The following is a 22,429-nucleotide window of genomic DNA, read 5'->3' as shown; positions in this document are numbered from 1 at the left end:
AGCTCATTTTCTGTTCTGCTGGCAGCTCCTTGCGTGTCCTGTGGTGGGCAAGCAAAGTTCTACAGGCCAAAGCCACATCCTGGGGTTGTTGCTGGGCTGCAGCCTTCCTGCTGCCCATGGATAGCTTTACCCTGCAGGATGGTCCTGAGCCGGGGATGGGGTCAGTTATGGTCTGAAGAGTTTAATGGGCAGAGGGCCACGGGAGAGGGGCTGAGCTTGGCGCGGAGAGGGCTGGCTTTGCCCGGGGCAAGCGGAGGGGGATGCTGGAGCTGCCGGCTCTGCCGCCGCGCTCCCCCATCGCCCTTGGCACAGCTCTGCCCGCCGCACGTGTGCCCTGCCCGGGCTCCGGCCGTGCGGCGGGGTCCCGGTGCGCGGGAGCCAAGGCGACGGGTGTGGCACGGCCTCAGCCAATCAAATCTTGCCTCCGTTTCGTGTCCGCGCCTCAACCAATCAAAACGTGCCGCAAATATCACCGCCCAGGCCGTATCCCAGTGGCAGCCAATCAACATCGTCCTCTCCCTGTGTCGTAGGCGCCAGGAGGCGGGGCAGTAGCGGGCGGGGCGGGAGGGGGCGGTGGCTCGTGCGTCACTTCCGTTGTCAGGTGGCTGCCGCCGCGCAGCCGAGCGCAGGCCGCGCCGGCCCCGGGGCCATGGGTGAGCGGGGCCGGGAGCGGGGGGGGGGCCGGGGACCGTGCGGGGCCGCTTCGTGCTCCCCGGGGCCTCCGAGCGGCGCCGGGCCGGTGGAGCCCGCCCGCTGCTGAGGCCTCGGGAGAGAGGGGCCGGGCTCCGTGTCCCGGTGTCCGGTGCGTGCGCGGTGGCTGCCGGCCCTGCTGCTGTCGGGAGGGTGACGCGGCCGGCTCCGCTGCCGGTGCCCCGGTCGCTCGCGGGTGAAGGGGAGGTTTGTAGCGGGCCGCGTGTGCACGGCGTGGTTAACGCGCTGAGGACAGCTCCCCGTGGCTCCGGAGGGCTGCGGCTCAGCCGGAGCCGGTGCCGGGTGTTGTTTGGTGTTGATTTCGCTTTCGGTCCGGGCAGGGGTTTCTCGCTGCAGTCGTTCGGGAGCTGTGCGCTGAGGAGGAGCCGCCCGTGTCCCGGCGGTGAGGAGCTGGTGCTTGTCCTCCAAGTGAGAATGAGTAAGCCCATCAAGTGTTGCAGCCGGAACTGGCCGCGGCTGCCTGCCCCGTGGAGCTCACCTGGGGAGGATGAGGAGGCTCCTTCGGGGGTTTCCTGCTTCAGGACCTCGTCTGTTGCCTTCTGGCTGCGGGAGCTTCGCTGCTGCCCTGTGTGTTAAAGGTCTGATGGTGCTGCTGGAGGGAGCACGTTTCCCTCCATGACATGAGGAGCTGGGGGCTTGTCTTGCTCTTGGCCAGCTGCTCCCTCCTCCTGCTGTGGCTGCAATGTGCTGTCCTGTTAGTGAGACAGTTCTTTGCTGGTTTAGAGTCTTAGGCTCAGCACAGACTGAACCGTGTAGGTGTGCCAGGCATCTCAGGCTCTTGTCTCAGGCTGCAAGACTGTGTCTGGAGAGTGGTGAAGTTGGAGCAGAAGCCAGTGCCTTGTGTGGCAAGGCTGAGCCAGACACTGGGCACCCTTCGGGGCAGAAGGGACATGGGTTGGGTGCACGTGGAGGGCTCCTAGGGTGCCTGCAGCCTGGCTAAGCTGTGCCTTGGAGAGGAAGGGTAAGGTTTGCCTGCTGGGAAGCAGCTCCAGGCTGGTGCCACGGGATGCAGGACGTGTTTCATGCTTCCCTGATGCTGCAGCACTTATGCTACATCCTTTTATTGTTTCTCCATGGCATCCGCATTGATGGCTTGGTCACGTAATCGCGTTACTTAAAAACACCCTCATGTTCAGCTGCTTTTATCCCCAGGATATCACAGAACCACCTCCTTTGGAGCTCTGCAGAGGGAAGCCTTGTAGGTGCTTTGCTGCTCTTTGCTTACAGACAACCCTGTTGATTTTGCCTGAAGTGCCCACTGTGCTCTGCCTAAGGAAGGGATGTGTTATCTGTCTGCAGAGACCAGGCGGTGCTCTGGGCTTGCTCCTCACTCCTGCCTGGGAGCAATCCAGCTTGGGAGCTCTGGCTGGACTAGAGGAGGCTCCGTGCCCATTGTAGTCTATGTGAAACACTCTTTTAGGTGCACGTTTGTGACCTTATGGTGCCTGTGTGCTGTCATGCTACCAATGGTAGTAACATTAGCGTGGCGGCATATGTAGATAGCTGAAGTACATCTCTTTCTCTCCAGCAAGGGCTGGATGAGTAGATCACTGTTAAAAGCAGCAGCCTCACCTCCCTGTACAGAGAGCGTGTGCACATGTGCGAGTCATGCGATAATCTGTGTGTGTGTGAGGCACGTCCTGCTGCAAGTGCATTTGTGGGATATTAAGTGTACAGAAGCTATAAGCAGGAGGAACACAAGCTCGTAACACAAAGCACACCTCACCTGATGCTGATGGGAAGGGCAGTGGCTGCCCAGGAGAAGCCCAGGATGGGGAGCTCGAGTGAATTGTGCAGCCTCAGGTAAGAGCCAAGCGCTGCAGTTGGGTTTCCAGGCTCTCCTCTTGTGCTGGACCTGGCTGGTGGTGCCCCTGCCATGAGGGTGTTGGGCTGGAGCAGGGATTGTTCCCAGTGGATGTTGCCTGTGCTTCAGCAGGAAGGGGTTAAGCCGAAGTTGGTGTTTATGTAACCAAAGAGGGAACTCCCAGAGATGAGTCCTTGGCTATCTCATGTGTTGATGCATCAGAAGGGTTTAAAGAAAGCCCAGCTTGTTGCTTGCTTGCACTGTAATTACGTCGCTGGAATCCTGTGCTTCAGAGTTTCCCTGGCTGCCTGTTGGGGGGGGGGAGGCAGGAAGGAATTTGCTTTCCCTGATGATTGACTTGCCCTTTGGAAGCCTGTTTTGACCCTGAGAAGATGGAGACTGTCCGCAGCTAGATGTGGGAGGTAAGCAAGGTGTGCTGGGCTCCCTTCTAGCGCTACAGCCTCGGAAGTGCTGCTTGAACCTTGCTCACAGAGTGGGATGAAGCTAATGGTCAGGTTGGGCTGAGGAAGGAGGCTCTGGGGTGGGTCTGTAGGGGCTGCTGGAGGCGGTCCTGCTGCCTCCCACCTTGTGAAGCACAAGCTTGGCAAATTCCTATTTCATGAGGTGCCTTCTAAGGGCACGGGGGTGCCCCAGCCCCTTGTGCTGTGCCAGCACCTTGGGATTCTTCCTTCTTCTTTGGTCAGAGAAACTCTGTGCCTGGTTTTGGGTGAACTTCTTGCTTGGGGAAGAAGCCTGAATGAGTCCGTGCGATTCCAAGAAGTCTCTGAGTCAGGGCTCCTCTGTTCCTGGAGAAGGTTTCCCTTCCTGGAAGGGCTCACGCCAGCGGTGCCTGGGTTGTGCTGGTGGCTCTGAGTCATCTCATGGGCTCTCTGTGTTACTGTTCTCTTACAGAACAGTTAAAACTTCCAGCACTCTGTTCCTGTGCAGTCTCCCTCAGGTGCCCTGTGCCCGGCTGCAGCCGCTCCTCCTTCCACTTGCTCGGGATCTGCCTGGCAAACATTCCCTGTCATCCCCCAGCCGGTGACTCCTCCGCAGGCCGGGCTGATCCCAGCTCCGCCTGTTCTCTGGGAAGCTTTTCCAATGGGAATGGAGCCTCTGATGACTCGGCTCTGAGCTGTCCCGAGCCGGCTTTGCCTGGAGAAGGCGTGTGGCAACACTCTGGGATTGCCGCTTCTCGCAGCGATACCGACCTGCGTGTTCCCGTGCTGGGAAGCTGGACCACGCTCATCTAATGGCAGTGAGCATGTAGGTTTTTAGGTCGCAGCCAGCGGGTCTTGTGAGCAGGAACGTGCTGGGAGCCGGGCTGAAGGTGAACTTTGATTCAGCACCACTGATAATCCTGCCTCGTGTGTTGTTTGCATTGTAACAGGTGCAGCCTGATACGGCTAAATAATGGATCGTTTTAGCTTTATTCTTGCACTAGCTGAGGCCTGCACTGGCTGAGAGGAGAGAGGACAGGGAGAGTGGAACAGAAACCTTTGGATCAGGTCTCCCACTGCCTCCCTCCCTTGCAGAGATGAGCTCGCTTGTAGCAGTGGGGTCGGGCGCCTTTGGGGTTGCCAGTCATCCCACTAGAAGTGTAGATACCAACCACCACGTTTCACCCTCTCGTGGAGGCTGTATCAGCTGCTCCAGTGCCTTAACTCGTTTCTGTGTTCTGAGTAATGCTGTGAACGCCCCAAAGGTGCTTGCTTTTTCCTGCTCCAGCTATTAGCTGCGGCTGCTGGGCTGCGGGACCTGCTTGCTCTTTAAGCTGAGATGAAAAGGTCCCTTTCCTCTGCTCTTTTCAGTCTTTGTTTTGCTGGGCGCTGGAATGTCATGCAGTAATTTGGGAATGAGACCATTTCCTTAAGCGATGTAATTTAAAGACATCTTGGTTTCCAATCGGTTTGATTAATAAGTGTATTAAAGTCAGAGCTAGCACAGTAAGACGCTTCAGACACTTCTCCGGTGAGATGGTTGGTGTGTTGTGTGTGTAACATTGAAGTTAAGCAATGAATTTTAGTGCTAGATTTGTCACTCCATTATCTCTATGAGAGAGCATTTTTGTTACAGATGGGGGGACGGGGAGCAGGGCTCCCATGACCGGTGCATGTCCAGATGGCTTCAGCACACACTGCTCATGGCACAGGACCCAGCTCAACGGGTCCTGCTCAGGGCTGATGCTTCTGCTCACAGCTGCAGAGGGGGATCCTCCATCATTGCTGTTCTTGTTCTAAGATTTGCCTTAAGCCCAGCTTCAAAATACTGTTCCTAGTGGCCATCCTGTGCTTCGAGGCTGGTGACTTGTTCTGCAGGAGGCTGAGCCAGGGAAGCCTGTGCCTTTTTAACCAATCTCCTTGCTCTGCCTGGGGTTACACAATGTGCAGAAAAGAGAACAGTCTTCCTGCTTTTTCACAGCAGCTGCCCTGGTTTGCTTCCCTCTGGGACCTTCCTTCTATCCAGCCATCCTTCATTCCAGTCTCAAGAGGATCCTGAAGTGCTCGTTGAAACCCTCTGGGTGCTGCTGAGGGCCCCTGAGGCTTCTGTGGGGCTCTGCCACCCTTGTGATGCAGCAGGAGCCACGTAGGCAGCAGGGAGATGGGGTTGACAGTGCTGTGAGTGGCATGGGATTGTCTTTAATAGCTGAGTACTTGTTTGTGTTGGTGCTTTTCTTGCTCTTACAAGTATTGTGTGAGGCAGCTGGGATGTTTCACTCGGTGGATGCCCTTTAAGGGACTGGGACACCTCCACTCACTCTCAGTGCCAAGACAACTCATTCTGAAAGCACTGGATAGCTGTTAAGGGCTGCCAGCAGCAGAGGCTGGGAGTGTTGTTCATCAAAACATAGGTGGGCTCAGTACTTTAACTCAGGAAGACCTTTGGCAGCTGCCCCACAACCAGGTGATGGTACTGTTTGCTTTGGGGTAGTGTTGGGAATGCAGTCCCCATGCCCCAAATGTTCCCTGTGCTTTTGACAGTTGATCTAACTGGATACAGGGTGAAGAAAAGCAGCTTGGTTTAACGAAGGGTTAAACTGAGCATTTGGTAGAGGTGGTGTAGATTCAGTTCTAGGGTGTCTGATTGAAATCCTGAATTTCTCCTTTTCGATGGGGCCAGATGGAACTCCTGAGCAGCACTGAATTTAAGTAGAATTAGTTTGATTTATCTTTTTGAGGCCAAATATAAATTGTGAAGAGGAATTAACTTGCAGCAGGGATTTGATAAGAATAAAATCCAATGTATTATTCTCTGCCATTTGCAGAAATCCTTCTGTTCAAGTCCAGACTCTAAGCATTAGCTCTTACTGTGATTAAAAATTGCTTCCAGTGGTGAAGGTTCTGCTGTGGCACTGTTGCTAACCTGGCTCTATTGAAGTTACTGTTAAAACCAGGCAAGCAAGTACCATGTGGTGGAGGTTAAAAAGGAGAACGTGTTTGTTTCTGCTCTGTTGCTGATGCTCTCACATCACAAAATGCCTTTGGAGATCACTGACGCTGTATTTGTCTTGCTGCGCAGGGCTGTGCGTCTGTGACTCTTCAGGGTCTGAACCTCAAGAGCCCTTTTACTCTCTCATGTGATATTGGGAGCTTCAGGCCTTTCCTAAGCCCAAATAAACACAGATGGTTCAAGCTGAGGAGTTTTGGTGCATCCCACGTTATCGTAATCAAGAATAATCCAGAACCGCGGCATCAAGTGTATCTCGTTTCGCATTACAGAGTCCTGGACCTTCCGACCATCCAGCCTTCTCCAAGGTGATGACTCCAGTCTCCTGAGACGTTGGAAAACCTAGTTTGGAAGAAGAATAAAGATACAGTTGATGCTGAACTACGTGAGTGCTCCGATTATTTTGTTTACGATAACGCCGTTTGCACCAGGGATCCCGATCCAGCTCGGATTGCACAAGGGTCATTACCTCAGAGCTGCTGTGCAGTGGGGTTTCTCCAGCGGAGATGTTACTCATACGTTTCCAGCAGGGATGATGCTGGTGATGTTGCAAGGAGTGGAGGTTTCTATAAGGCATAATCAAATATGAGGTCAGGGATGCGGAATGAACAGAACAAGGAGCATGTGGGGCTCAGGACTTTGTTCTGTTCAGCTGGCTGGGCCTGGCAGTGCTCCTCTGTCAGTGGAAGCTTGTAGTGCAGAGATGCCAAGTCTGCTGCAAGACTTCTCGCCTTATCTGTTGCTATCTCTGATCTGGGTGACAGGTACTAGATGAATTAATGCAATGAGATCATGCTTGTGTCCACAGAAAGGGTGGGACTGCCAGAGGGTGAACTTCATTCAAAGCACAGTGATTTATCAGTCTCTTACATGGTGAAACACTGGGACTCTTAAGTGTAACCCCAAAATATTTTCCCTGTCTGCTGTAGTAACCTGTAAGGGAAGACTCCTGGGGCTTGGCTTTGACTTGCTCGGAGTAAGGAAATGGATCTGTGTGCAGTTCCTCCTCTCCCCCCCCACTCCCAATAGAAATCCCTTGGAACAGTTGGAGCAGCAGCATTTAGTGGCTAGAGCTATGTGAGTCTTTGAAACCCTTTTCCAAGAGATAAAGGTGAAGAGGAGGTGTATTGGGAGCAAAAGTTGAGTTTGATGGAGCTGGTTGATGCAGTGTGTGAAGGCCAGGCTGGCAGGTTTTATCCTGCTAAACTGAAACAAGACTTTCCTTTGGGGAAAAGGTGCAGTAGTCAAAGGCTTGAATTAGTTCATAGGTATTGGTTCTGCAATGCCACCACAAACTCTAGATTTCCAAGCAGCAGAAAATGCATGTTGGAAATCAGGTTTTCTGCCATAAGTAGGAGCGAGTCAAGCTTGTACTTGTTTGCATTGAATTGTAGTGATGTGTGGACCTTGGATACTTGGATGCAAATCATGAGATTCACATTCAATAGGTTAAGTTGTTCTTTGCATGGAGTGGTGGTGCGAGGGAGCACATGTATTGGCACCGCGGTGTTTCCTTCCGTTGGAATATTGATTGAAGGCAGGTAATAGTCTGCATTGGTTCCTGCACGTGGGGACTGAAGGGATAGTTTTGGATGCTGGATTCCAAGTTTCAGCTGTGTTGGATGAGGGTAGATGGAGATGTGATAGAAAGGTTAGAGCCTAAAGAGGGATAAATAGAGAGGGGGCACTTATTTTAAGACTCGGCTTACATTTGTGGGCAAATCCCTGTTAAATGAACTCAATCTCACAGTAAGTGGCATTTTTGTCTTCTGCCACCTTGCTGGAAAAGGTGAAAGGTGTTCTCTTTAGGGTCAGTTTTGTGTATTCTTGGCTGTTTGAGGAACAGATTTGAGCTTCAGTTACTCGGTGAGCTGGTGGTGGTGCCTGGTGGGCAGTCTTCCATGAATGAACCCCCAAAAGCCGATAGGCTGAATCAGAAGCAGGCATCCACACAGAAGGATAACTTGGGCATTTTCTTCCAGAGATTTTTTGGAATATGTTAATTTGCAAACTTGTTTTTGCTGTAAAACAAGCTTCAATTATGTTGACTTGTTCCCACTATGTGTCTGAAACAAGTGTTGTAGGAGACATTGCTTTGAATAATGAGGCTGATTTATACCTTCCAAAATGCATTAAGCCTCCAGCCCACAACTGGTCTATCAGTAATGAGCCATAGCTTTTTTGTAGAAACACAAGTAGGCAGAGACACGAGTGCGTCAGGAGGTGAAAGCCTTCCAGTGCAACATAAGGGGTAGTGGAAGAAACTAACTCGGTTGCTCATCAGATGTGATCTTCTTTCTCTTCCAAGAGCCAAGGATGAAGCGACGAGCATCAGACAGAGGAGCTGGGGAAACATCCACTAAGGCAAAAGCTCTTTGTACAGGGATTTCTGGAAATAATGCCAAGAGAGCGGGCCCTTTTATACTAGGTAAGCAGGGAGGGGAGGTGGTTCGTCAGTGTAGCTACTGATTGCAAGGCTGATGATAAAGGCACTATAAAACGAGGCAAAGCAGATGCAGAATGTAGCATCTTAGAGTACAGTTCCCTTGATGGAGAAGAGCAGCAGCCCTTGGAGCTTCTGCAGCTCTGGTCAGGCTGAGATCTGTAATATGAATACCACAGGGCAGGCATGGCTTTAAACTTTGTCAGTAAATTCATTGAGGGAGCTTTTTGATTAGAGCTCCAGGGAGATGTTTGACCCTGCTTGCCTGCAATGTGCTGTCAGATCAGCATGTGGGCGTCTTAATAATGCTCTGGTGGTCCTTATAAGTGGTGTGTGCCAAGGCCAGGCCACTCTGCTAGCCTTTAAGAGCTGCTAGAAGAAGTTGTATAAACTGTGAAAACCCTGATGGACTTCACAATGGAAACCAATGGATAATCAACTGGAAGCTGATTGATCTAGACTGAAAAGTGTTAACCTGAAGTTGGGATAATCTACGCCCCGTGCAGAGGTGGCAGTTGGGTTCAGAGGTGTGGTAACAGCAGTTGCCATGGGTGTTGCTGGTAAATGGGGAAGCCTTATGGTTCAGGCATGCAGAAATTTGAATTTCTGAAAGCAGCTCTGCCCTGTGTGGGCTCTGTTTCAGTGTTTCTCCAGTGAACAAATGAAACCTTGTGCAAAAAGCTCTGAGTTCAGTTTCTTTTCTTCAGACAGTGATTTGTGGAAATGTGCTTAATCTCTGGGGAAAGAAAAAGGAACTTAAAGTAACCTAAAGTGCGTGACACTTGCCTACTGATGTAACCCTGAATTAGTCATTGCTGCTTAAAGGAAAACAAGTCTGTTTTTGCTTTGTGCTGTTAGGTCCACGTTTAGGTAACTCCCCTGTGCCAAGTATTGTTCAGTGTTTGGCAAGAAAGGATGGGACAGATGACTTTTATCAGCTGAAGGTAAGCAAACGGGGGGGTGCCAGACCTTTTGGGCTCTTCAGCTTCTTCAGCAGGAGCACTTGCAGTGGTGTGTGGTATAGGCTGCACCAGGGTGCTGTCAGAAACGGCTGCAGTTCTGCCAAGCTTAGATCTGGTGTCAAGATTAGCCCTGAGGTGAGGCCTCTGTGGCTGCTGTGCTGCTCTCCTCTGATCTGCTCCACTGGCCTGAAGTGGGAGTGACTCCAATGGGGAGTAAAAATCACCTGGGATATTTGCAAAGAGCATCTGCACTGCTTCTCTGTGTTAAATCATAGAATCATGGAACGGGATGGGTTGGCAGGGACCTTAGATCATCTAGTGCCAGCCCCTCAAATCGAGCTCGTGCTGTGCATTCTGCACAGATGTTAGTTCAGACATTGTGCGGCCAGTATGCGAACATGAGAGCAATTGCATCAGCTGTTAAACACATGGGAATACCTAAAATGAGAGTGGTTTGGGGGCATTTGGGTTTTTCTGGGAACTGTAAAGGTCTTTTCCCTTTTCCTGAAGATTCTCACTTTAGAAGAAAGGGGTGATAAAGGAATAGAAACCCAGGAGGAGCGACAGGGGAAGATGCTGCTGCACACGGAGTATTCTCTCCTTTCCCTGCTCCATAACCAGGAAGGAGTGGTTCATCACCATGGGCTCTTTCAGGTACAGCTGGTCACCATCCACGTTGGGGGAATGCCAGTGATTGCTTTAGGCTTGAGTTGCTTTTGTTTAATGTACAGTTCGTGCTGACCCCATTCTTGCGTGTAAAGAATTACCAGCGCACACTGAGGTTAACCACTGCTGCTTCAAACAAGTGGGTGGAAGGGGCTTTTGAGAGTTAAATGGGATGTAACAGGGTTTGGGATTTGGGAAATGTGAGGGCATTTAAAGATGGGGCAGATGCTCAGGAGCATCCCCTTCAAAGAGGACAATAGCTGCTTCACTGGCAAATTAATCTGTGCCCACAGAGCACCCTTTGGAACTCAGTTTGTGCTTTTTTGTACTGGCTTATGATGACTTGGAAGAGGGGACAAACTGCCAAGAAACTGTTTCATCAAGTTAAACTAGTCAGTGTGCCCATCAGGGTGTTGTGTGAGTGAACTGTGTTGCTGATAATACCTTCAGAGCTGTTTATGGATGCGATGGGCTGCTAGGGGTTACTGGTTTGGATGTTGGTGTTGCCGTGTGTCCTGGGTTCAGCAGTAGCAGTCATGTGCTTGCTGTTTAAATCTTATCGACACACTTTTCACTTGAGGTCATCTGTACCATAACTTTAATAAGCCAAATGTCCAACTCTGCTGTGTCCTGCTTCATGTTATGGAAGAACTGCTAATTCCTGTCTTTAAGATTCCTGTTCTCATTACTAACATGTTGGATCCCTGGTATTCAGAGTGTGCACCAATATACAGTTATTCTAGGTCTTATCAAAAGCTCTCTGTGTGTATAAACAGTATCATTGCTGACAGAAGCCAGCCAGAGTTTCTCTATCTGTTTTAAGCAGAGATCATGTATCTTCTCTTTGAAATCCCAACTCGGGCAAAGATCTAGCACTATGATTGCATTTGCTTGTTTTGAGATCACCACGTAGTTACTGATTCTCCAGTGCTCTGTATGTAAGTACATAATCCCAGAGAGCTTCCCTGAACTATTGCTCATGTGTTTGCCTCACTTAGGACCGAGCTTGTGAAATCATAGAAGATCTAGAAGCAAACAGAATGGTCAGGAAAATGAAGAAGCGCATTTGTCTCGTGTTAGACTGTCTCTGTGCCCATGATTTCAGTGACAAAACAGCAGATCTGATCAATCTGCAGCATTATGTCATTAAAGAGAAGAGACTCAGTGAGCGGGAGACGGTAGTGATATTTTATGATGTGGTACGAGTGGTAGAAGCATTACATAAGGTAAGGTCTTTGTTATCCCTTGTGCTTTCCCACCTTAGTATAATAGACGTTGTAAAACTTCCTGGTGTGGGCAGTGGTGAGGTTACAGGGGATGGATGTTTCAGCTGTTTCCCTCTAAGAGTGTTCTGCGTAAAGACCTCATGCCCCAAGCCATAAAAGAGCGTTCCCTTCCCCTCCCTTCAAGTTGCTGGATGATAATACAGCATGTGTTGACAGTGGAGAGGGGCCAGCTGGACTAAATGCAGAGCGGGTGACCTACAGTGCTGTTAACCTCAGAAAGGGGTGGTCAACGAGAAGAGCAGAGGCTAATCAAATGCAGGAAGCACTTCAAGCTATTTCCTTTTGAAGCAAAATAAATCATAATGGAAGAATTGATTTCTGAGGGCAGAATGAGATCAATGAACTAGAAACTACTGTAGCAAAAACAGGCTCTGCTGCTGTTTGACTCCTTACCCTCCGAGAAGGGACACCCATCCTTCCTTGGCAGAGCCGTGAAGCACGTGTCGTCTGAGGGAATGCTCATGGTATTGCTCTTACTAAGCCTGGACACTTCAGTTCCAGGTCTCTTGGTTGCAGTCTAGTCTGTCCTTGCGTTCAGAGCAGCAGATTTGCTTGTTCTGTTGGTCCAAGCAGAATCCAAAAGGAAGTGCACAAAGCACCTGGGATGCAGCCTGACTTGGAACCTTGATGGGGGTTATTTCTGAGAGTGAAGATGACATGATTTCAAAGGATACTGAGTGCTTTTGTCAGGTATTGAATTTGTACTTCTCTAACAAATATGGGTTTGCTCATGTTGTGCTGTTACGTATTTTACAGAAAAATATTGTGCACAGAGACTTGAAACTAGGAAACATGGTGCTAAACAAAAGGTAAGTCTGCAGAGCTGGCAGTTGCCCTATGCTACTTTTGTTTCTTACAAACACAAAGGCAGCACTTGAGTGCTCGCATGTGAAAGGTGAGGGAAAGGGAAGCAAGCTGAAATCCAGGTCAGTGTTACAGGAGCTCATCTCCAAAACTGAATTGAGCCCAACCAGGATAGTTCGCTCTTCCAGCGAGCTTAGTGACCCCGTGTCAGCACTTCTTTGAGGATTCTAGCTTCTGAAAACTAAACTTTATGCAGAAATCTGCAAGAGAGATTTTATCCTTGTGAAAACAAATCAGAATGTGGTAAGTGGTTCTGTTCCCAGAGTTCACTTTCCATCATGCTAAAGGAATTCCCACCGCTGCAGCCTGTACTATAATCACAGCAGTGTTCGATCTTTGACTCTTGCACTGCTGTGTTTTTGCTAGCAGGAAAATATTTACTTATCTAAACAAAAGTGCTTCTGTCCCGTCTGTATTTGTGCTTGAAATAGCTTCCTTGTTCCTAGTAGTGGGTTCCATGCACGCCCCAGTTTCTAACGCACTGGTGTCCTGGATGCTGCGCAGGCACAGGAGGGAGCAGCCCAGTGGGGCAGGAGTTTAACACGAGTGAGAGGTGTGGTGGTAGCAGATGCTTTGCTCGGTGGCTCCTTGGAATTTTTTACTTCTCTTGGGTTATGCAGTGATTTAGTTGGCAAGTCCCATTTCAGATACTCCGCTGTGTCCTTCAGTATTACATTACTGCCTAAATATTTTGCACTAACTTTAGGAATGAGTGGAATTCGTTGTCTTTTCACCCTGTCTGGGTTTGTGGAACGACTGAAAAGCTGGAAGGCTGTAGGTCTGCAGCCTTCCAGAGTCTGTACAAAGCATGCAGGTTCACTGTGCTCACAGCCTGCTTCTTTCTTCTTTCTACTGCTGTTTGAAAGCAAACATTTTATCTACTGAGAGTGAACTTCTTGGTTCCACACACACACACGCACGCAGAGCATCTAATGCTTCTCAGGGCCACCTGTAACTAGTTTTGTTCCTGTAGAGCTGCTTTAAGGTACATTTGTTATCTGCTGCTTGCTGCTTTGATTCTCCTTGCTAGGCAGAGGCAGACAAAAGAGGTTTCCCTTCTTTTCTAGGCAAAGGGTGCAGTGGAGCATCCATCCCACTGAGAGCTGCACACAGGGCCCTCGCTACCAGGAAGGGGGAGGGATTCGAAGCTTTGTGAACACACTTTCAAAGTCATTCTCTTATTATTGCATACTGTATTTTGGCTTTTTACTAGCAAGACCATCAGCTCTGGTGAGGAAAACTGTAGCCTCTACAGCAGTGAGTCATAAGAAAGGGTGGGTGAGGCGTAAGAATAGATCACCATGGAGAGGACCAGCCATTTGGGCTGATCAGAAGTGTTTGTTCTGTTCCAGCCGTGCTCACAACAGAGGCAGGTCTTTCCCCTTGGTGGGGGAGGAAGGTAGCTACAGATCACTGCAACATCCAAACCAGGCCAGTTACACCCTGGGCTAATGAAAGTCCCTCATTCATTGTCACCCACAGGATGGGGATGTGAAAGCCTCGCAGGTTTTGCCATTAGCCACTTGGATGGTTACAGATTAGCTCAAATTTCAGTGGCTAAATACAACCAAACAGCCCTGAACGTTTTGGTGTCCTTTAGAACACTGTCTTTTAAATCCTGCAGGTTGTTATTCAGCCAGGGAAGTCTCTTGACAGTTGAAACTAACACTTCTTAAACACAAGTCTGTCTTAATAATCAGCTCTCCCCTGCCAGCCCACACTTGGTGTCTGGTAGACTTGCTGGAAATACTTCTTCGTTATTGTGACTGGATTTAATTCATTCTCTCAGGCTCTAGTTGTGTTATTCAACTTCTGAAGAGTCTAGAAATCTTCCAGACAGTGTTTTGCTACCGAGTCCTTTCAGCTGTACATAAAAACCCAAATTATCTGAGTGACATGGAAGATGTAATAGTAGTTTTGTAATGAGCTCACGTTGATTAACTGGTGCTGGCAGTACCTTAGGGAAGCAGGGGTATCTTAATAGAGACATTGTGTGTACCTGCAGTTCTCACCTTTTCTGTAGGAGGTTTTTTGGGTGTTGATGAGACTTTCTCTGTTCTGCATACTTGGGTGTGAAGAACGGTCCTGCAGATCAGGTAAAACAGCCACCACAGTCCTGCTGCGGGACTGTTGGGTAACAGAAGTGGTTGTGCTCTATCTGATCAGAGGTCCTGTAGCTCATCTGCTGGTGACACATCAGCAAAGGATGTGTGGAGGCCAGGCTTGGGTAGTCCTTTAGGGGATTTTCCCTCGGCTCCCGGAAGGCGTTGTGTGGAGAAGATGCTTTTAGAGGTGGTTGGTAAGCATAGGAGAGAAACAGCAGTTAAAGTTCTCCTTTAACACTCTTGCCCTGCAGTGGTCAGCAAGCACACAAGTGCAGGTCCTGGTGCTGGGGTTGCCTGCAGGGTAGTGTGGAGGCTGCCCAAAGGGCAGTTGCATGGCTGCAAGGTGAACAAGTTACAGGAGCACCCTGTGCTTACAGCCACATGCCACTCAGATTGGATGTAGACATTGTCTGTAGCTGTAGAAGAGATTCTTATTCCCCCTTGCAGGCCATGTGGATCAGTGTGGAATCCCTCCCCTTTGGGATGGAGTTGATCTTGCAGCTCCCCTTGCCTTTTCCCAGGGCTTCAAGCTTCCTCAGAAGCCCCATAGGCACACTCCTCTGTGCAGTTTGGCTTGTGCAGGATGCTCCTTGTTCACTGATGCTTTCTGATTCTCCACAGGACTCATCGAATAACCATAACAAACTTCTGTCTCGGGAAGCACCTGGTGAGTGAGGATGACCTGCTGAAGGACCAGCGAGGGAGCCCTGCCTACATCAGCCCAGACGTGCTCAGTGGTAGGCAATGCCCTCAGCCCCACACTTCACACTCGTTTCACTTATTTGTGACTCTTGACAATAAAAAACCCTAGTTCTGTTCCCATACGTAACCTGCCTCCTGTGAGAGCCTCTTAATTGGGGTCCAGTTATGAGACTTGCTCTGTTTTTCCAACTGGGAAAATATACGGAGGGAAGGAGCGAGTGCAACTTCTTTCTTAAGGCTAGTCTGAGCTTCAAAGCTAATGAGAAGCTCCCTGCCTGCTCCTAAGCCTGACTGCAGACAAGATGTTCTGTTTCCCACGTCTCAGTCTTGTTCCTGAGGCTTTGCTTAAGCTGCAAGGTAAATCCCTGGGCCTAAGAGGCATTCGGTCCAAATCCCACCACAATGTCAGCTTATTTCAGGCCTTGCACTAAGAGGAGCAGTTGCTGCAGCTGCTGCTTGTTCCCAGAGGGAACTATTGACCCAATGGAAAGGAGTCACTTAAAGGGATGATGCCACCAGGCCAACCCAGCAGCTCTGTTTGGGCTGTGTCTTGTCTCCAGCAGTCTGGGCTATGTCTTGTCTCCAGCAGATGCCTTAAGCAGGAGTCTGGCAAAGAACAGCTTTCCCTAATGTCCTCCCACCTTTTAACTGGTGCAGGGGACTTTCAGAAACAGATGTGGTTCCTTGTCTGTTAATTGCTTCAGGAGGTTTCTTTTGCATGAGCTTTAAGGCTTTAAGGTCTGCTACTGTAATAGCTCTTGTGCTGATAGTAGCTGAGTGGTGGTGCTGTTTGTCAGTGTAGTGACTGAGGGGAAGTTTCTTCTCATCCAGGTGAGCTGGACTAGTGTTGAAGGGTGTATTTACAGCTGGGGCTGTGCCTATAAAGCATCTCTGTACACTTCAGTTATGGTGCATTGTCTCATATTGTTCAGATAAAATTCCCTTTGGATGAAGCTGGACCACACATTGCAGTCCAAAATCGCCTCCAATGCATCCCACCAAGGGTTATCCATCCCAAGTGCCGAGCTTGTGTTTGGATGATGCCTGAAACTCTGGACAGTAGCTTATCAGCATCAACTGCTTTCTGGACAAGCAGTGCATTGGGCAGCACCCACTGGTGTGCATAGAGTGTGAAAGCCCTTACCAGTGAAGTGAAAGAATCCTTGCCAGTGCATTTATCTATGCAAGGATGACATCTGGAATACTGAAAACCCTCTGAAGACTTGAGCTGTTCATTTCTGGTATCCCAGGCTCTTGTAGTTCAGAATTGCCCTCGGAGGGAGGTAGTCCTGAAATCTCCACACCCAGTGGACTCCCCTCTGTAAGTTTGTTGTCAGATTTACAGGCAGCAGCACCAAACATTGCTGAGCTCTTCCGTCCTCATCTGCCAGGCAGGTCTGAAGCTGCTTCCCTCCTGGGCAGGACCGAGCCAGGAAGGGAGCAGAGGCAGGCAGGGATGTGGAACGTGTGCTTTTTGCAGGCCTTTCCTGTTCTGCAGGATATCCTGAGGCCCCTCTAAGCAGATGGATGACACGAGCCAACTGCTCCACAGGAGCTTGGAGCACTTGCAGCTCATGTGGCTGGTGTCTGGTAAAGGCTGCTCCTTCCTGCTCATCCAGGGTACTCTTCTGTCCTGGACTTCGTCCCTTCCATCGCCCCTGCCAGCACAGCTTGCCTGCAATCACCCACTTTGTTCTCACAGCTCTCCTGTTGGTGGGTTGGCTGGCCTGTCTGTGGGCCATGAAGCACAAGGAACTGAGCAGGCTCTTTGCTGACTTCTCTCACAGCCGAGGCTGTTCAAGACCCTGCATGGTACAGCCTTAGTTACAGGACTGCATCCTGCTCCAGCACCACCTGGCCTGAGGATCTGTGCAGCCAGATCCTCTGCTCTTGCAAACATTGTTCCAGAATGGCTCAGTCTGCAGATCTCCTCCAAGCACTGAGGGAAGAGTTAACTTGAGGACATTCCAGGCTTCACCACCACCTTCAGACTCTGAAACCCTCTGTTTCTATTGCTAATGCTTCTGTGCAAGAGGAAGCTAAAACGCCTGAAGAATTAATCATTGTTTGAAGTCTCCAAGAGAATCTGTCTCCTGCTAAGAGATGGTTTGCATTCTGTGGCTGCTGAAATGTTACAGCAGGAAAAGCTGGAGGAGGAGGGAGAGGTGCCTTTTTTTGAGCATATAAAGCAAAGAATAATTAGTACAAATAACAAATGCTGCAGCAGTGACTCACTGCGTGAGTCAGAGGAAGTCATTCCCTCAGTCCTGTGCTGTGGCACAGCACTGGAGTTCAGTTTCTGACCCTTGTGCATGCTGCCATTCGCTGGCTTGCGGTGTGATTGGAGGGGTTTTAAACCAGTGTTTCCATTGAGTGAACCCCAGGGTGTGCTGGGGCTGCAGCAGCTTTTGGGAATGCCTCTGGAGGAGGCAGCTTCCTGCACTCTCCATGGCTCCACAGCAGGCTCCAGTGGCCACTTGCTGGATCCATCCCAGAGGCAGTCTCACCTCGATGGGCTCAATCAGGGGGTCTCAGTCTGCACTTCACACCAGCCTCCCGTGCAGTGATGCTGGCATTCGTCTTGGACTGCTCTTCACCAGAAGTCCACTTGTCCTTGGGCTTTCTTTCCTGCCTCGCCTTGCCTTGTACTCGCTGCCTCTTAAACTCCCTTCTCCTTGGACCCAGACTCTCATCAGGATGCATCTGTGGAGCCTCAGGGGCTCCTGGCAGTGACAGTCTGCAGGGATGGTGAGGGGGAGTGAAGTGGGAATTCCTCTGTGTACTGTGCCGGCTCCGATTACTTGAAGCTCTTGGATACAGCAGGAATAGCCCTGCTCTGTCTGGAAAGGGAAAAGAGACCCGTGTGGAGATGAACAATTTGCTGTTTCCCAAAGGATGCACCTTTGGAAGAGTTTCTTGGTGTGTTGTAATAGGAGTTCTTGAGCGTTTTGGTGAATGCTTAGAGAAAAGGACCACGAGAGGTCACTTGAGAGCCTTTGCTGGTGGTGGAGGGCCTCAGATGTGAGCAGCGTTGTAAAGCCTCTTGCTCTGTGTCTCCTTGCTCCCTGCAGGACGGCCATACCGTGGAAAACCCAGCGACATGTGGGCTTTGGGAGTGGTGCTCTTCACCATGCTCTATGGCCAGTTCCCCTTCTACGACAGCATACCTCAGGAGCTCTTCCGCAAAATCAAGGCTGCCGAGTACAACATCCCTGAGTGAGTACAGCCTGGCCCGGGGAGCCCTTCCCCTGGTCCCCGTGCAGGAGGTGCTCTGGGCCTGACTGGGACAGCCAGAGCTGGTGGGGGCTTCGCTCAAACCCCTGAGGGTCACAGCAGTGATGAGAACAGACTGCATGCAGTAGACACCAAGGAGCCTGGGACATCTCATGCAATGGTGAGGAAGGCTCTGTGTGGTGCAGGGAGAGGGAATCAACCTCCTGGTTAATCCTGGGATCCGTTGGTCAGAGTGCTGGAGGCTCTTTTAGCTGTGCTCTCAGCTCCTGCTGCCTCTGCCCCTGTGGGGCACTCAGGCTCCTCATGGGTTCTGTCTTGCAGGGACGGACGGGTCTCAGAAAACACTGTGTGCTTGATCCGAAAGCTGCTGGTCTTGGATCCGCAGCAGCGTCTGACAGCTTCTGAAGTGCTGGATTCCCTCAGCTCCATCATAGCATCGTGGTATGTGCTAGAGCAGGGAGGCAGGAACATGGTGTCTCTGGCCACAGGCTGTGTTATTGCAGCTGTGGCCAGCAGACTGCTGCCAAGCAGGACACCAGAGGAGAGGCTGTGAGAACTGCAAAGGAAGCCTTTAGATCTTGTGTCTCAACCACTGGTGTCCGGAGTGGCCTGTACAAATGCTTGCCACTGTGACCAAGGCTGGAGTCTGTAAAGCAGTAGCACTACGGAGAAGTGCTGGGATACAGGAGGGCTTTTGGTGCTGGGCCCCCCTTGTGCTCCCCAGATCTGATGTTTTAAAGGAAGTGTAATGGTCAGGGATAACTTCCATGTAGAAACAGATGCAGCCAAATGCACACACTTCCTGCAAGTAATTAGTACTGTCTTCTCTGCTAAGTACAAGCAAGCATGAGGTATCCAGAGTGGAAGAGCAGGAGATGCCATTACAGGTGGGAACACTACACGTGCAGCAGGGGATGCTTTTGAGGGTAAATCTGACTGCAGAACTGGCACGGACCAACCAGGATGGGATTCCAGTAGCACACTCCAGCATAAATCGATCCTGGTGGTGTTTGCTTGGTGCAGTACTCCCTTGTCAGCCCTGTGACCTCCTGTCTGTGCTGCACAGCATGCCCAGGCAAAGTTCTTGCGCTGCCTGTTGAGTCAGCAAGTGAAGTCTGTGATTTTTGGAGCTGTGGCTGGTTTCTCTCCTACCTATGCAAGACTTAGAATTCCACATCCTGTTTAAAACAAAGCAGTAAAGGGGAGTGGGGGGCAGTTCTGGGGTTTGGAATACGATTTTCTTCCAGGGAAACTGAATTTTGGATAGCACCCTTCAGTAGCAGTAGCTGGTGTGGCAGCCAGGCAGGGCTGTGCCACACTGGTGTCCGGCTCTGGGGCAGCCAGGAGGGATTGCCCTGGCTGGGGTGTTGGGTTCCATACTCCAAATCCCTGACACTGTGCTCTCCCCCCAGGCAGTCAATGTCCTCGCTGAGCGGCCCTTTGCAAGTGGTGCCAGACATCGACGACCAAGTGGCTAACCCAGAGAACCCTCAAGAGGTGGGTTTTCCTCTTTCCCTTTCCGTGGCAGTGCTTTTCCGTGCCACTGTGCCAAGTCTGTCTGTAATGGAAAGAGATGGCAGCACCGTGTGGCCCGTGAGCTGTGGTGAGGGGGTGAGGACCCAGCTGTGACTGCTGCTCTGTGAGGCAGCTGAGTCCAGCACCACCTTGTGCAGTGGAAGGAAAGGCTCATGGTGCTGGGGCCAGGAGTCACATCCGTGCTGCCTGGCAGCGAGCTCGCTGGCACCAGAGCTGGTTGAGGGGCAGTTTGCTCCTCTCCAAGCAGCACTCACTTCCTCACACGCAGCTGAGAGCTCAAATGTGCAGGGAGAGCTGGGAAGAGGCAGCAGGGTTGGCTCAGGCTCCCTGCTGAGCTCCGAGATGGGAGCAAACATCCTGCTTTCCTTCCAGCATGTTTTCTGCTGGAAGTGACAGCTCTGGTGACCTCAGTGCCTGGGGACAGCCTTGGAGGAGCTTTTGCCTCTGATGCTGCAGGGTTGCCATCAGCAGTCCCTCCGCTGGGCTCGGGGGGATGCGAGCACTGGGGTCAGGCAGCTGCAGCCTCTGAACGGCCGGCAGGGTTGGGATGAGCTGTTCCCAAACCTCTGGTGGCACCAGTGACTGTGTGTGAGGCACCAGGGCCTGCTCTTGCATTGACTCCAGTTGTCGCGTGGTGGCTCAGGGCCATCGGAGGGGAGTCGTGGGCCCATTGCCGTGGCTCTGACCGTGGCTCTCCGGCAGGTGAAGGTGACGGAGGAGTGCTCGCAGTACGAGTTCGAGAACTACATGAGGCAGCAGCTGCTCTTGGCTGAGGAGAAGAACACGTTGCACGAGGCCAAGAGCTTCCTCCAGAAGCGGCAGTTTGGGAACATCCCCCCAGTGCGACGCCTGGGCCACGATGCTCAGCCCATGAACCCTTTGGACGCAGCGATCCTGGCCCAGAGGTACCTTCGGAAGTAGCTCCCCGCCCGTCCGAGAGCACAAGCACCATCCTGCAGTCTGCCTTTCACGTCGCCTACTACAGCTCAACAGCAATACCCGTGTCCCGTGATGGAGAGTAATGTAGCAATTCTTCTGAGCTCTGTTCAGGGACACGCACTCACACTCACTCTGGAGGGAGAAGACTTTTGGGCAAAGCTAGTTTTGGAAGCAGCAACCTCTTGGCATCTTCTGGAATCTTGTTTTTTTAAATCGAAGCCTAGATGACTAATCTGCTTTTAATCATGACTGTAATCTACCTCTCTTGTCTTTTTAACCATGCTGTTCTCTGGATCGAGCAAAGCCTGGGGGAAAGGAGAAGACGCCCGAGGGTGAAGCTGGTTTGCCGGCCCAAGTCGCGGCTGCGCGGCGCGGAGAGTCGGCTCGTTGGCGTTCGCTCCGTATGGTTTGAATAAGCTTAGATTTACCGGGGTTTCTCGAGAGGCAGAACTCCTTGGAACCTCCCCCTCCCCTTCGTCTGCATCAAATCTCTCTCCTGTCCCCAACGTGCCACCTGCCTTGGCCGTGTTGTCTCACCCTGCACCACGCCAAGGCCTTCGTGTTCCCTGGTGTCACCAGGGCTGCCTCGGGCACGAGGCAAAGATCGGCTCTTGTCCTCAGTTCAGAGGTTCCCCAGGACTTGGCCGGCCGTGGCCCCTTTCCCCCCTTTCACTGATTCTTTAGTTTCGTAAGGGTTATCTGATTTAATCTTATTTTTCAGTAGCTTACCTAAGGTGCAGTTAAAATTGCATTAATTCTGATTTTAGCGTTTTCACACTTCAGTTGTGGTACAGATATAATATATGAGTTATAATGTGAAAAAGCTTCCCAAAATAATCTGCCTAGAATTAGGAAGGGGCTGGCTGAGGTCTCTGCTGTATTCGTTCCCCAGCTCATCTTGCCATCCCAGCCTCACCACGCACCGCGCGCGGCGCTGAGGCGGGAGAAGGATGTCCCGGTTTGTCACCTAATGCCACTGGAAGAGCGTGGGCCCGTGCTGAGAACAGGAGCGATTGTTTCTGAGCCTCATTTTGTGAACTGGATGCCTGTCTTGCCAGACAACCTGTTCTCACACCCAGGCCCTCGCAGCGCCCCAGCCAGGGCTCCTCGCCCAAGGCAGCGCTTCCCTGGCTGCCTCCAGCCCCTGCTCCTGCCTGTTCCCAGCTCCAGCATCACCCCCAGCACCAGGACCTGTGTGAGCACAGGGGGGGAAAAAGCCTCTTTGGCCTCGGCTGTGGGGCTGACCCTGCTCTGTGGGGCCAGCTCCAGCGGGGAGCGAGTAGCAGATCTCTTTGTAGCGTGTCGTTGCCTTCTCTTGCCCCAGGCTGGCGACGGGGACTGTGTCTAAGCCTGGGCCAGCTCCAGGTGTCCTTGTGGGGATAGAGGGATTGACCTGAACCTCCTTGGCAGCATCGGGCATTGCATCCTGCCTGCGCCCTGGCCGGAGCCACGCGGCAGCGGCCGGGCAGGGACTCGTGAACACTAATCCAGACTCCACCAGTGGCCCCAGCCCCGGCCAGCTGAGCCAGTAGCCTCAAGTCTTAGCCTTATTTATTGTACCGGTGGGTCTGGCCCAGCACACCCCAATGGGTGCCCATCACCACCCCCCCCGTGCCACCAGCAGCAGCGCAGGGCCTCCCCCCTTGGGGTCCTGCTCTCTCCATCTGGTTTCTCCCGTCCCGCTCCCACCTCTAGTGTTCTTGTTGGGTTTTTCCCCAAAGTTAAAGCAA

The 22,429-nt window shown here is 51.4% G+C and overlaps 2 protein-coding genes across 3 annotated transcripts in view; both read left to right on the top strand.

The window, feature by feature from the left end:
• MRPS15 (mitochondrial ribosomal protein S15) overlaps positions 1-22,429 on the top strand; it is a 112,040-nt gene that overhangs the window by 18,782 nt on the left and 70,829 nt on the right. The window lies entirely within an intron of this gene.
• Positions 619-20,959, top strand: STK40 (serine/threonine kinase 40). Of its 2 annotated transcripts, XM_061449833.1 has the most exons (12): positions 619-653; positions 6,235-6,347; positions 8,271-8,390; positions 9,264-9,349; positions 9,878-10,021; positions 11,032-11,259; positions 12,076-12,128; positions 14,910-15,025; positions 18,062-18,206; positions 18,546-18,665; positions 19,637-19,721; positions 20,463-20,959. In XM_061449833.1, the coding sequence occupies exons 3-12, from the start codon at positions 8,279-8,281 to the stop codon at positions 20,679-20,681; spliced, it is 1,308 nt and encodes a 435-aa protein (XP_061305817.1). In that variant the 5' UTR covers positions 619-653; positions 6,235-6,347; positions 8,271-8,278; the 3' UTR covers positions 20,682-20,959. The 2 variants fall into 2 exon arrangements, with proteins under 2 accessions (XP_061305817.1, XP_061305816.1); XM_061449832.1 differs by lacking the exon at positions 6,235-6,347 and having other exon boundaries at positions 635-653.

Source organism: Pezoporus flaviventris, unplaced genomic scaffold, assembly GCF_033815535.1.
Source record: "Pezoporus flaviventris isolate CSIRO_AGI_PZ_B2104156 unplaced genomic scaffold, CSIRO_AGI_Pfla_v1 ptg000008l, whole genome shotgun sequence".
Taxonomy (NCBI): domain Eukaryota; kingdom Metazoa; phylum Chordata; class Aves; order Psittaciformes; family Psittacidae; genus Pezoporus; species Pezoporus flaviventris.
Note: the sequence above shows the minus strand (reverse complement) of the source record. Positions and strands in the feature narration are given on the sequence as shown.